Genomic DNA, 15,528 nt, shown 5'->3' on the forward strand with positions numbered 1-15,528 from the left:
AACTGTCTACTTTATCATTTGATAAGAATGACCCTATTACTGATGAGCCTTTTAATTTAGTTCATTCTAATGTTTGGGGCCTAGCGCTGACTTCTATGGGAGGCTCATGATATTTTGTGATCTTTGTTAATGATCTCTCTTGTTATACTTAAATTAACATGATGAAAAGTTAATCTAAGTTGCCTAATATCTCTATTAACTTTACCACTATGATTCACACTCAATTCTCTAAAGTTATAAAAGTTTTTCATCATGATAGTGAATTAGAATATCATGGTTCTAAAGTGCTCAAATTTCTTGATGCATAGAGTACAATCTCCCAATATTCCTACCCCTACACCTCTCAATAAAATGGTCAGGCTGAATACAAACATAGTCATATTCTTTATTCAATTTGGGCCCTTCTCATTTCTTCTTCTTGTCTTAAACACTTCTAGGGAGAAGCAACTTTAACTACTATCTATTGCATAATTAAAGTTCCTATCCTAGTTCTTGGTAATATTTCTCCTTTCAAGTGACCTTCATAGTATTCCCCCAACTATAGTCTTTTAAAATTTTTTGCCTGTATCTATTTTGTTGTTCTCCCTTCAGATGATACTACAAAATTACAAGCATGTGTCTATATCTATTGTTTTCTCGATTATGACCCTAAACATAAGGGTTATCATTATTGGGAACCCATATCTCATCGCATTTGAATCCCTTGCTTTATAGTTTCTTAAGAACATATGATGTTCTCATCCTTAAATGATTTGTCCTCTATTTCTCTTCCTTCACGTTCTATTTTCACATATATTTCTACTAATATTTTTCCAAGTAACTTACATGTAGATTCCCCTACATAGCTCATGATTGACACCATACTTGCTCCTAATATGCCTACTGTCACATCTCATGATGTTTCAACACAAGTCACACCTTCTGAGCCCATATCATCTGATGATACTCAACCCTACTATGTAAGAAACCCCTCCTCCTACCTCAATAATTACTATTATTTTTCTAATTTTCTTCAATTACAAGAACCCAAATCCTTTCAGGAAGCCTCTTTTAATCCCCTATGGCATCAACCTATAAATGAAGAATTGCAGGCCTTGAAGAAAATGCACACTTGGGATCTTATTGATCTATGGCCTTCTGGTAAAACTCTGGTTAAATGTCAATGGGTGTACAAAAACACGACTCATTTTGATGGCTCTTTAAACTAACATAAGGCTCACTTGGTAGCCCAAGGGTTTACATAGGAATATGATGTCAATTATGAGGAAACTTGTGCATGTGTTATACATATAACTTCTATTCCCATCCTTTTAGCCATTACTGTTGTTAAGCACTGGTCACTTCATCATATGGATGTTAAAATGCAATTTTAAACAGAGATCTAGAGGAAGAAGTGTGTATGAGGCCTCCATTAAGGTATCAGCATTCGAAAGGCAAAGTATGTCATCTTCATTGGACTCTATATAGGCTCAAACATTCTCCTCATGCATGGTTTGCTAAGTTTAATAATAGTATGAGCCAACTAGGTTTCACTTGTAGTCCTCACAACTCAACTTTATTTATTCTATCTATTGTTTGTGGTATTGTTTTGATGTTGTTGTATATTTATGACATGATAATATAAGCAATGATAATATGAGAGTCCAAGACCTCAAGATATATTTGGGCAAACAATTTGAAATAAAAGATCTCAAAAAACTAAACTATTTTCTTGGACTTAAGTCCACTATGATAGAGATGGTATATCTTTCTCTCAGGTCAAGTATGCTATCAATTTTATATTACGAGCGCACCTTTCTAACGAGGAAGTTGCATATACTACCAAACATTCACTATACCTCCAATAATGGCACCTTGTTAGATAAGCCAACTTGTTACTATAAATTGGTTAGGGACCTTATCTATCTTACCATGACCCATCCTAACATTATTTATGTAGTCCACATTATTAGCCAATTTATGTTAGAACCTCAAACTACTCACTATGCAGTAATTCTTCAGATCATTTAGTATATCAATGTACTCTATATCACGGGTTTCACTTCTTAGCTAGCTATTCTCTTGCGATGCGAGCTTACTCTAATGTTGATTAGGGAGATGATCATGATGATCAATGGTGTACAGCTAGTTTCTATATCTTCCTTAGTCATTCTCTCATCTCGTGGGGGAGCAAGAAACAAACATTATCCTCTTGCTCCAGTGCTAAATTAAAATACCATTCACTAACAGATATAACCACTGAGATACTTTAGCTTTGTTGGTTACTTAATAAGCTAAGAGTATCTTAATACTCTTTCACAAACATCTATTGCAACAATCAAGCCATGATCAAGATTGTACATAATATTGTGTTTCATGAGTTGACCAAACAAGTTAAGATTGATTGTCACTCCATTTGACAACATGTTATTCGAGGCACCATTCGACTTATTTCAAATTCAAACAAAGCATCAACGAGTTGACTTGTTTATGAAATCTTGTCATCAAGGCTGCTTCTAGTTCTTGGTGAACAAACTCAAGTCATTCTTTATTAAGTCATCTTGAGTTTGAAGGAAGATGTTATCTAAAATATTCTCTAAATACTCTATCATTATTGTGTAGATATCTTAAGCATTATTAGGAAATATTATTTGACATTATTATGTAATTATTAATCTTGATTAGGTTATATATTTCTTTATGCATATATTATACCTTTTAGCTCAATAACAAACACGGCATTTTTTTCATATCTCTCTTGATTGTCTCAGCGCTGATATATTATTTTTTGGGGTACAAATTATCAATGTTTAAAACTAAATGTCGGGAGACACAAGTTTAAAGTTCTCTATTTCTTTTTGAATGCGATCTATGTATTGATATGTCTTTGTGAACTTTATATATATAAATAAAAAATAGTACTGATATATTTCATAATTGAATATACATATCCAAATAAATTAATTATATCCATAATCAAGATAGAAACTAAATAGGCTTCCCCTTTATTTTCAAAGCCAATACAAATCTCATCTGAATTTTAATAAATTATACAGATTTTTCTTTATTTTTAAAACTTTACAAAATTCTCCTAAAATAAAGTGTAAATTATACAAAATTTTTTACAAATTTTGTAAAAATTATACAAATTTCTTTTCTATTTTCATCATATACACAAACCTTTTGTATTAATAGAACGGAAGTTTTTGTAATTTTAAATAAAATTCATGAAAAATTAGTATACTTTATTCTTTGATTTTAGAAAATGTTTACATAGGATAGAAGTCTATAAATTTAGAAAAAGTGACAAAAATTATGTAATTTATTTTTAGCAGATTTATACGTAGTGTTAACATTTAAAACTGAAAAATATCCGTAAAGTTTCATGAAAATAAATAAGTCTGCATAATTTAGTTAGTTTCGTATCTACCAGCGAAGAGAGTATAACAGGACCTGAAAATTTGAAATGGCACCTTGAAGCAAGGGTAGCATGTCCATTTTCTCCCTTATCACATTGGGAAAAAGTTTGCATGAGGTAGGACAGCCTCCTATTGCTCTACCTCCATATAACTGGAATCCGACGGATCCCCTTTGATAAGAAGGAAAAAGTATGTCCTGTGGTACAAAGAAACATTACAGGCATGCCACAGCTCAATAATCTCCTTTTGGAGCGTGCTAAACTCTGATACCCACTCCAAGTGACCTTCATCATCGGATTGCATTGGGTCCGACTCTACATTTTTATTACTCATAGTGGGCATGATGCACTCAAATCTTGTCTCGGGACCCTATCATGCATATACATACATACATACATACATACATACATACATACATATATATATATATATATAATCTACATCAAACTGGACAATTCATAAATAAACGAATCAGGAATAGTGCAGTTCAACCTCAAAGTCTGTACAGAATCCACGTCTATTTAGAACAATCGTAAAACGATCCTTAATTACGTGTGTCAATGCCCCGCAACAAACCTAGAAGAAGATGAAAGAAAGAAATGAAAGCAGATTAACAGAAGAAATTTACCTCATGGTCGTCTAGTAGATTCAATTCTTCGTGATTTTGCTCTTCCTTCTCCTTACTCTCGGTAGCTGAAGTACCTTCTCTGCCACTTTCATTGTCATTGGAGGACTTGACATTCTGTACGTCCACAGAAGCACTCACCACAGAATACCCAGAACTATTTCTCGGCAGCATCTCGGCATTGTTATTATAATTTAGTTGTTGAACATGACCCTCAGGTCTTCCTGTGAAGCTTCCCTCAATCGCTGTTCGGGGTGTGTTGTCAACCATTTCTTCCTTCTTAAACCAAAATGTAGGTCGATTCATCATGAGACTTGCTTTACAACTTCTGCTTCTGGCCATCTTCAAGCTTCTAGAGGCAGATGTGATTGATAACGCGGGCGAAACCAAATCCAGGTTAGCGTCGTCTCCATGATCAACTTGACTCACTCCTGAGGTTGCCATATTTGCCCCAGGAGATAACAAATCAGAGTCACTGTATGGGTTTGGGCTTACATCTGCAGGGTTTGAAGCTGTAAATGTGTCATCTTCCGACTTACTGTACATATCTCCGATACAACTGTCCTCTAAACTTTCATCGTGCTGTTCTTACGTGTTCTTGGGATTCAAATCACTCCTTTCAATATCAGAATCTGTAACTGATAGCACTGAAGATGAATTTACGTGGGGCAAATTAAGTTCAAAATCAGCAAGTGGGAACAAAATATCATCAGAACCAAGACATTGTCCGTCTGAAAAGGGAGATGCTTCAAAGGATCTAACACTCTCCGTGTATTGAAAAAATGATAAATTAAGCGTCTCCGGTGATTTTTTGTCCAAGTCCCATGAATTACGTACACGTAACTTGGGATATTGAGGATCAAAACTTTCCTGGAGAAGTGACAGGAAATTTAGGCAAAGAAGGCAGACGTTTTACTTAATGCTAGGAAAAGGTACTTACCAATTCTGGGGAAGATATATTATCTCCAACCATTTGTAGCATATTCTTGATTTCGGATTGAGCAAGGTCACGCTGCATTGTCAGCCCTGCTACCTCGTTCTTTAACTGCAATTACAGCCCAAAAGTAACATATATAATAGGAAGCATTCTCCTCATTTCTCAATTTGTATAGGGCATATGCTTGGTTTCACACCATATAATTAGAAACTATATACAAAAATGAAGATGACTGAAGAAAATTGGTTGACAAAATGGATTTTCCATCGCAAGTTATATCACCCTTTTACAGTAGTTATTTATCGCGATTTCACAGGCATTGGTCACATTGAAATTTCAAAGACCGAATGGAGTCTCCTTAAAACACTTTGTTTGCCATCTATATTATAATTTTTTGTCTTCCGTACATTTGACATAATTCAAGTCTAGTACAGGGCCTATGGAAATCTGTGAACATCTCCATATTTTAGTCCAACATCACAAGGCTAGTCTTTCAGCCTGCACAGCGCTTAAACACTCTTCACTAAAAAATGTTAAGTCAGCCTGATTTGTTGAGAAGAAGAATACTTGGCTAAGGTGACGAAAAAGGAAAGCTTGAGAGGCAAAGGATAGTTGACAGAGCTTGGGAAATGTGAAACTTGTATTGTTTGAGAATTTAAGGATGCTTACAAATGAGAAGGAGTGAGGTATTCATAGGCCTACCCTTGAATTTAGAAAATTCTCATCTCCTTAATAAACAGTGGAGATTAAATCAATCCTACGGCTATCGTTGATTCTCTAAAATTCTCTACTCGATATTTACACGGAAATATCGAGAGTCTATATTAAAATATTCATGCTAGAGTTGTGTGGATTTCTCTAGAATGTCCTTGCATACTCCAGACTTCTCAGGGGACTTCTAGAGGATTCTAAAACGGATGAGCTTAACCTCATGAAAAATTACGGATAATGACATTCTCCCTTACTTAATTTCACAACGCCCTCATCGTGCCTTCCTCCTTGTAGCATTGGATTTGGTCAATGAACTGCCACAGGAGGTCTTCACATTCTCAACTTGCTTCAAAGTCTGCTTAACCCTTCACTTGACTAAGTACTCAATGTGAACTCCTATCTTCCTGATCACCCTGTTGGCAAGGATCTCCTCGATTTCCTTGTCATACTTTGTGATGAGTGCTACGGGTGCTCTCTTGTATCTCAGGATGAATCTTCTTCTTCTTCATCTCCATAGTATTTCTTTAAGAGACTTATATGAACAATAGGATGAATCTTAAGCTTGGGAGAAAGTTGCACCTGATAAGCAACCTTTCCCACACGTTTGAAGATGGGAAAAAGACCTTCATATCTCCTAACCAAGCCTTTGTGTACCTTGAGTGGTGACTTAAATTGATTTGGCAATAACTTTATTATAAACAAGTCACCAACTTGAAACTCGATGGGACATCACTTCTTGTCCACCTACTTCTTCATCTTTTAGGAGGCTTTATCCAGGCTTGCTTTGGTGTGTCTACTTCTTCCAACTCTTTGGCAAATTTGTATGCGGCAGGATTGTTTTCCTTCTATGGTAAAGTAAGAGCACTCAGTGTTAAAAGGCTATTGTCCAGTAACTATTTCAAAAGGGCTCTTACCTGTTGACTTGCTTCGTTGCAAGTTGCAAGAGAACTGAGCCACATCAAGCAACTTATCCCAATCTCATTGGTGTGTACTCACATAATGTCGCAAGTAGAGCTCCAACAAAGTATTAATATGCTCTGTTTGTTCGTCGCACTAAGGATGAAAGCTTGTTGAGAAGTTCAAATCCGTCCCCAAGATCTTAAAAAGTTCTCTGCAGATTTCTCGATGAATTAGGGATCTCAATTACTAACGATAACTTTATGATATGTTTGAAAAACAAGCATGCCGCTTCATTAACTTTGCAACCTGTAGGGGTTGAAATAAAGGTGGCATATTTCCTAAATCTATCAACCACCACCATGATGCTACCACTTCCTTTGGGCTTAAGAAGAGCAACTATGAAGTCTATTAAGACACTCTCCCATGGTCTTTCAGCCACTGGCAAGGGTTCGAGTAAGCTAGCTAGATGTTGTTGTTCAACTTTATCTTGTTGACATACTATGCAAGTCCTCACATATGCTTCAACATCATCTTGCATATGTGGCCAGTAAAAATGATTTTGCACAAGAGAAAGCGTTCGTGCCATACCTAGATGGCCAGCCCATTTTGAATCATGACACTCCTTGAGGATGTCTCTTTAAAGGCTACCCTATTTTGGTACATAGACTCGGTTCCCAATGGTGTAGAGTATTCCATTGTTTACCCAAAACCTTTGAGTCTTGCTTTCTATAGCAAGCTTTACTAGGTCACTTGCAATATAATCTTAAGACATACCTTCTTTGATTGGTTCATTCTGGGGCATGCTTGTTGAGAGAATAGCTAACTCAGCTTTTCTACTCAATACATCCACCACCACGTTTGCTTTGCCTAGCTTGTACTCCAACTGGTAATCAAACTCAGCAAGAGATTCTTGCCAATGAGCTTGCTTTGGGCTTAGCTTCTTTTTTGTATCTAGAAGTAGCTCGTAGCGACACGTCTATCATTATGGTGAACTTCCAAGCAAGTAGTGACGCTAGGTTCGAAGACAATGAATGATAGCATACATTTCTTTTTCTTGCACCATGTAGTGCCTCTCTATGTCATTCAGCTTGGGCTCTCGTACACAATAGGGTGTATTTCTTGCATCAACAGACCTCCTATTGCAAAGTTCAAGGCATCATTGTACCTCAAAAGGCTTAGAGTAATCAGCAAGGACATGACAGACTCTTGCGCAACCATCTGCTTTAGCTTTTCAAAAGTATCCTAGCAATTCTGTGACTATTGTCAAGATCTATTAATGTAGCAGCAATGGTTGAATATCCCATGATGAACCAACGATAGTAGTTTACCAAACCAAGAAATGATCTTAGCTCTAAGACATTGGTAGGAGGCTGTCATTCTTGAATAGCTTGAACCTTAGTTGGATCCATCATGAGCTTCCCATCCTTGATCTTATGCCCCAAGAAGTCCACCTCTTGTTTGGCAAAAGAACACTTTTCTAACTTAATGTATAGTTCATGATTAGAGAGTATATGGAAGACTTTCTTCAAGTGTTGAGCATGTTCCTCAAGGGTACTGCTATACATCACGATGTCATCCAAGTACACCACCACAAACTAGTCCAAGTAAGGGTGGAACAGCTTGTTCATGAGCATGCAGAATGTTACTGGGACATTCGCCAGTTCAAAGGGCACGACAAGGAATTTAAATGCTCCATATCTTGTTATGCAGGTTGTCTTCAGCCAATCACCTGCGACAATGCATACTTGATAATACCCAAATCATAGATCAAGCTTAAAGAAATACCTAGCCTTTCCAAGCTGATCGAATAAGTAAGTGATCAAAAGTATTGGGTGCTTGTTCTTGATTGTAATTTTATTCAAGGTCCTGTAGTCGATGCACATTTGTAAAGATCCATCGTTCTTCTTCTGGAAGAGAACTAGAGCACCATACGAGAGCTTAGATGGTTGGATATACCCTAAATTAAGGAGATCTTGAAATTGTCACCTTAATTCGACAAGCTCTAAAGGTGACATGCGATAAGGTACTAAGGCAGATGGTTTGGCACTGGGCTCCAACTCAATATGATGATCTACCTCTCTTCTAAGAGGTAGTTTTTTTAGCAACTCATCAAGCATGATGTGTTTGTACTCCTGAGTACCTCTTGGATACAAGGCGACAAGGCATTTTTTGAGTTGATTGTGCCTTCCTCTTCCTCAGCTAATGAATGTACGGTGGCAACATAGCTTTCTAAATTCTTGAGATCCTTTTGAACTACAAGGCAAAAATTATAAGTTTTGATTTCTTCTAGCGCTTCAATGGAATTACTCGAATCATGTTCATGTCAATGACCACTAAAGATTTAGCTTTAGGAATGAGGAAGGCATGTACTTTACAAAAGAAAGCAAGTTCCAACACAACCATAAAATCACCCATGGGACAATAGTAAAGTCTAACGTACCTTACCAATCACCAATCTTCACCTTTACATCCTTGGCGATCCCAAGAACTTGGTTTGTAGGGAAGTTTACTGCCTTGATGGTGCCTTCTCTCTTGTTGAATTGTACGCCTAAACGTTTGGCTTCTTCGACCTCCATAAAGTTGTGACTTGCTCTGGTGTCAATCAAAGTAGAAGCAGACTTTCCTTCAATAACAAAATTAGTATAAAGTAGACCCTTCTCTTCCTCTTTGGTTGGAGAAAAGAATCTAGTCAAAGCACTCAAGTATTGCAAGGAACCAAGGTCAGCTTCTTGTTCCTCGGCTTGCCTTTCCTTCATCTCAACAACTAAGGCATCTATTACCTTGTGGTTGGAGTAGTCGCAAGTCCAGTGTGGACCATCACATATGAAGCATGGCTTTAGTGGCTTTGAAGGATCTCATTTGGTTGAAGATGGTTTATCCTGTTTAGAACTTTCACCAAAGGTCTTCTGGCCACCACGGTCGGAGTTCTTCTTCTATCCTCCTTTATCTCCCCCACTCTTACCAAGACTAGGCTTCTTGGTCTTGGTAGAGTAGTCAATTAAAGACTCAACAATTGCAATTGGCTCATCCAGAATTTGCACCTTGCATTTGTTTAGTTCTACTCTAGTCCAGTCTTTGAGCCCATTCATGAAGTGGAAAAGAGCCTCCTTGTCGGACAGGTTTTCAATCTCGAGCATGATGATAGTAAACTCTTTGATGTAGTTAGGAATACTATCAATTTGTCTTAACCTACAAAGCTTACCTCTAGCCTCAGTCTCTGCATTGTGAGGAATAAAGTGCTTACAGAGTTCTGACATAAACAATTCCCATGTGTTGAGAATGCAAATGCCCTTCTCTCTCTCTCTCGACATGCATTCAGTGCCATTGGGCTACATCCTAAAGAAAAGTTGAAGCATTGTTGATTTTGATCAAGTCATCTCCTACTCCCATGACCTCGAAGTATTGTTCTAGGCCAAAGATAAAGTTCTCCCCAACTATTGCATTGCAAGTCCCATTATACATTGCTGACTTAGGCACCTTTAGAACCTGAGAAGTGGTGTTTGAAGTACTACCACTAATAGGGCTTCCTGCACAACAATGAGATTCCCATTCGTGGCAAATCTCATCCATTTAGGAGTGTAAACCTTGCAACTCGTCCTTGACATACTTGCATAAGTGAAGGGAATGAAAATCTTTTCTAAAGTCGTGACCAAGTTCTTCAATTATCAACTTGGCAGCACGCATGACCTCGGCATTCTCTTGAATGAGATTGCTGAGTTGATCATCAAGTTTCCCCATAGTAATCCTCACATTATATATATAAGTTTCCAAGCTAGCAACTTAAGGTTCAAGAGACTCACCTGCTGGAAGCTTGCTCTTGCCTCACTTGGATATGGTTTGAGCTTGCTCTTCTTGTACACGAGCATGCTCTTGCACTTGCCCGCCGACAATGTTTCCTTCCTCAAGTGCCATTGTGCAATACCTTCCTCTAAGCACAACGGTTGAACCATGCTCTGATATCAACTGTTATGGGGCTAGTCTTTCAATCCATGCAGCACTTAGACACTTGTCACTAGAAGATGGTAAGTAAGCCTAATTTGTTGAGAAGGAGGATGCTTGGCTAAGTTGAGGAAAAAGGAAAGCTTGAGAAGCAAAAGATAGTTGAGAGAGTTTGGGAAATGTGGGACTTGTATTACTTGAGAACTCAAGGATGCTTACAAATGAGGAGGAGTGAGGTATTTATAGGCCTTGAATTTAGAAAATTCTCACCTCCTCAATGGATGATGAAGATTAAATTGATCCTATGACTATCATAAATTCTCTAGAATTCTCAGCGAGATATTTACAAAATATATCTAGATTTTTACATGAAAATATCCAGAGTCTATATTAAAATATTCATGCTAAAGTTGTGTGGATTTCTCTAAGATCTCCTTACACACTCTAGCCTTCTTAAGGGACTTTTGGAGGATTCTAGAACATTCCAAACAAGCTTAACCTCATGAAAAATTACGGATCATAACACCAAGCTTCCATAAAGAATAATTTCATAACAATCAAAATAATATGGAGATCTGAGCTTATCAAAATGAGAATCAAAGAAGGCATACATTTGTATTATCTTATTTGCCAAATGAAGGACGTAAGAACCATTTAGGTTCTGATCTGTAAATTTATTGGTGTAGAAAGTGTCCAAATGATAGCCACAGCATTTGATTTATTTTATCGAGAAGGAAAAATTACAAGAAGGTGAGAGTATTAAAAGCGTTCAAGCTTACTAGTGATAATTAATGAAAAATATCGCATAAAAATGAAGTTAATCCATTACAAATCCACGAGAAAGCTTATGTGAGAAAAGGAGGACTTGAGGCTGAAAAAAACAAACACACCGAAGCAAAATCAACCGAAAAAAAAAAAAAAGTGTGTGTGTGAGAGTACGATAACGTTTAAGCAGCAAAATATTGTAGAAACAATATAAATAAATGAACAATCAATTGGGACTGGGACTGAAACTGAGACTGGTACTATTTTACAAACAGTAATCTTCAAAAGGAAAAATATATACGTTGTACAACATGATATGTTATAACATTAACCACTGTATTTTACCAATTTTTGTTTTGTCCTTGATGACACAGACACAGAACATTCAATGATAGAGCATTAAAAAAAAAATCATTTTTGTTATTAAGATCTTATTTATTACCTTTTCAATTTCGAGGTCTTTTTCCCTTAGTAATGCTGCAGAATCAGGTGTAAAGCAGACTGAATGTGACTTTTTCAATTCACTTTCTAGTCTAGCTACTTCTCTTTGCAATTGCTTAACCAATGCTTTGTCGGACATCAGTACATTGACCTGAGCATTAGTGGTGACTTCTTTGGCGCAACTTGCAAATAAGAGGGTGTTTCTGGTTTGTTCAAGAGGGCTTCGTGCAGGGCTGATAGTGCAGATTATTGCAGTTCTTGCATTGCCTCCTAAAGAGGACTGCAGTATGCGGGCAAGCTTTGAATCCCTGTAAGGAATGTGTCCATTTCTTCCTAAAACCAAATTCATTTCATTCAGATAAAGCGAAACAAAACAATTAGAAAAGTAGATACAAGAATTCCAATATATCAAATGTCAATAATATTAATTGACTCAGGGAATTTTGGAAACAAAAAACGAAGCATTCATATGCTCACGAAGTCACAAATTACTGCACTATTTAGCAATGGATGCATAAACATGTGGTTGCATTCTGAAGTATTTATGTAGTTTGGAGCTAAAATAAAAAGAATATTTTTACTGTAGTAAAATTATCAAGTCTTACTTGACGGTTGAGTTGAAGTAGATTTCTGACATTATATTGAAGTCTCTATGATCAAAAGATGTGGAGTTTGATTCTTGCCCCTTCCATTCTTTCTAATTAGATAAAATTTCAACACAAGATACATGGACCTCTGCTTTGTCCACACTTTAAGCCCGACTTTCATGTGAGGGATTCGATAGAAGATTATGAACTAGTCATGGTCTAAAGCTTGAGTTGAAATGCCCTTTGACAATAACCAACCTCATGTATCTGGTATAAGTTCTCAATCTTTTTAACAAGGATTGGGACCTATTTGTCTCAGAGAGAGAGAAAAATACTGAGTTGAAGGTCAAAATAAACCCAGTGAAGTGTTTTTGATGCAAAACATATTGCCAATTATATGCATAAACGAGTAATGACATGAACGACAGTAGAGGTAAAGAAAGATTAATTCAACTTATGTATCTTTTTGGAATGCTGGCATTAGACAGATCAGTAAGCCTTATTTAACAGACCATATAGGACAAGCTAACCTGAGTTTGCGGACAACAGTTCCTAGAGTTAATAGACTTCGATTAATGTGGCAACCCTCCTTTAACCTTGTGCCAGCTGATAATGTCTAGGATGCACGTTCACTCCCCCAAGATCAATAAAATTCTGTATCAAGAAAATGAATTATTATTTTGATTTCCTATTTACGTTGTTTCACATAATAATTTGATTGTTGTTCATTTTCTTTCAATCTGAGAGAACACGTCGTACCACAGAAGCAGCAAGAGAGCTTGATTTGTCATTTCCTAGACAGAACTTTCAATTGTCTAAAGAGTCACATTATTTAGGAGAATGTCAGTGAATAAGCAATATAAAATTGCAAAATATTCTGACTTCTGTACTATTCAACAAGATAAACTTACTGAGTATCTGGTGAGATCTAGAGCTTGCTTCATTCAAGGATGTCTCCCCTGCCTGCCTTTGAGCTACAAAAATACAACCACACAAAGGTTAGCTGTAGTGAGATAAAAACTTTAATAGAAGAAGAAAAAAGAAAGAACAAAGAAAGAACAAAGAAAGAAACAGATTTAGAAAACTACTGAAAGTAACTGAGTTGAAGCAGAATCTTTCATACTAATCCTTACTTCTACAGAAAGAAAGAAGTTCTATAAAATGGTTCCAGTCCCTCAAAGTTTCCTCGGTAAGCTTCTCCACTACTGTTCCTCTCTGGTGAATGACCAATTGTTAATATAATGTGCATATATATAGTAACTCTGGGAATACATTTAAACATTTTTACCTCTGGATCATCAAGAAGTCTGAGTGGAGTGCTGTCTAAACTAAGGAGGTCCCTCACACATTCATTATAGATCTCAATTGCTGACAGCTTCATAACAAATTTTCTTTCCTCGTGCTGTAAGGAATTAATATCTGATCAGGATTTGGTTTGAGATAGGCAAGGAATTGACTTGATATTATCATATTTCATTTACCTGTTTTATGTAGCCATAAATGTCTGCCACAGTGCACTCGGTGACACCACTTATAGTGAATGTCTTACCGCTGCTTGTTTGTCCATATGCAAAGACGCTTGCTGATCAAATAGAATATCAAACCTATGGGCGTCTTAAAAGGGGAGGCTGTGGGTTCTAAGCCTAAACCCAAGTGGTGTAGGGGTGGGCCTGTCACCCTTCCCTATGGGAAAGGGTTAAGTCATAGGGTTGTGTGTGTGTAATTGATCCATTGCCCAAAAAAAAAAAAAAAGAATATCAAACACCCAGGCAGGGAGGATGAAGATGCTCATGAAGAGGAAATGAAAAAGCGAGGAAATAAACTCACAGTTGATGCCACTAACAACAGAAAGAGCAACTTTCTTTGCCCCTTCTTCGTACACCTGACTTGTGGGTCAGTCGGGTCTGAATACCCTGTCTACAGCCAAAAGAAAACAAGATCAAACAAGGTAAATACCTTTTTATTTCATTCATGATTTTGATAGAATAAAAACCAATCATTTTTTCATATACAAGAAATAATAGACCACCATCAATTTCATCTATGATTTTGTTTGACCAAAATTTTTCATCTATGATTAATTGTATAACATATTACAGCACAAAATTGCAGTATCTTGTGTACCAGCATTACAGGGTATGCTTAACGTCAAATGTTATAATCTCTGGACTTACTCCTCAAGCTAATTGAATCATATCTCAAAGTTTTGGACGTTTCATGTGCCTTCGTACCGAATGTATATACCGTTGGGTAGGGACTAGTCGGAAACCGAAAGCTTGTTCCTGCATATGAGAGTAGTATCATTGATGCATCCCCAATCCGACACATCATTTCTCACTCGTTTCTTGCTATTCAGGGGCCGTAGACGAATAGAAACAAGAATTCTCTCCTGACTGTCAGTCAAGCCATGCATTGCCTCCTCTCTACCAATAGAACCTATTTTTCACCTTCTTTTCTTCTTTTTAAAGTCGAATTCCCGGCTGAAAACTGGACCACATGTCACATATTTAGAATATTCTAAAAGTTATTGGCCTTCAGCTGGTAAAATTTTTCCCGAAAAGAGAGAAAGCCAAAGAAAAGCCTCCTTCTCGGCGATCTCTGTATCTCAACGCGAGTTTTTTACATGGATGCGTTGTGGATATATGTATGAGTGTTTCTGTGACTCTACGATTTGAGGTTATGGGGAGGCGAGGCTATGGCGTCACCTTCTCAATTTGCCTTTCGCTCATATATATATATATGTATGTATGTATGTATATGTATTTTTATAACATAACATTTTTACTTTTTTCGATAACAATATACATATTTTTAGCCTTTAAAACTAAAACCAACCACGGTAGAGCAAGGCGCTAATATTTATGAGCGAAACGCAAAGTTACCGTCCCATCCATGCTTCACGTATCAATATATCGAAATGTATATACAGTGAATAATGTTCTCTCTCGCTCTCTCTCTATATATTACTATTGATTGATTATTGATATATTAATTACACATCTATTTATAAAATATCCCTCCCCTATTAACTTGATTATCGTGAACTTAGCGTTCATAATTAGATGCCTAATTCTTTGACCCAAAAAAAAAAAAATTAGATGCCTAATTCATTTGGTTGCTTTTATTGGATTTATGTGAGCATATGACAAGATTATATATTTAAAAAATTTGGGAAATTGTTGAAAAATCCCTATGGAAAATTTAGTTGCCACAAGCACTTGAAAT

At 36.7% G+C, this 15,528-nt stretch overlaps 1 protein-coding gene and 1 pseudogene across 1 annotated transcript; both read right to left on the reverse strand.

The window, feature by feature from the left end:
* Positions 1–3,405: 3,405 nt before the first annotated feature.
* LOC129311435 (kinesin-like protein KIN-7H) lies at positions 3,406–12,065 on the reverse strand (annotated as a pseudogene).
* On the reverse strand, positions 11,911–14,919 carry LOC129311807 (kinesin-like protein KIN-7H). Its single transcript, XM_054954276.1, is given in 10 exon segments — positions 11,911–12,049; positions 12,834–12,957; positions 13,063–13,118; positions 13,215–13,277; positions 13,437–13,518; positions 13,592–13,705; positions 13,785–13,885; positions 14,131–14,220; positions 14,535–14,562; positions 14,564–14,919. Coding segments are annotated over 8 exon segments (639 nt in total). The 5' UTR covers positions 14,717–14,919; the 3' UTR covers positions 11,911–12,049; positions 12,834–12,957; positions 13,063–13,110.
* Between the last annotated feature and the right edge of the window lie 609 nt (positions 14,920–15,528).

Source organism: Prosopis cineraria, unplaced genomic scaffold, assembly GCF_029017545.1.
Source record: "Prosopis cineraria cultivar Desert tree isolate PC_DT_omini unplaced genomic scaffold, ASM2901754v1 PC5, whole genome shotgun sequence".
NCBI lineage: Eukaryota > Viridiplantae > Streptophyta > Magnoliopsida > Fabales > Fabaceae > Prosopis > Prosopis cineraria.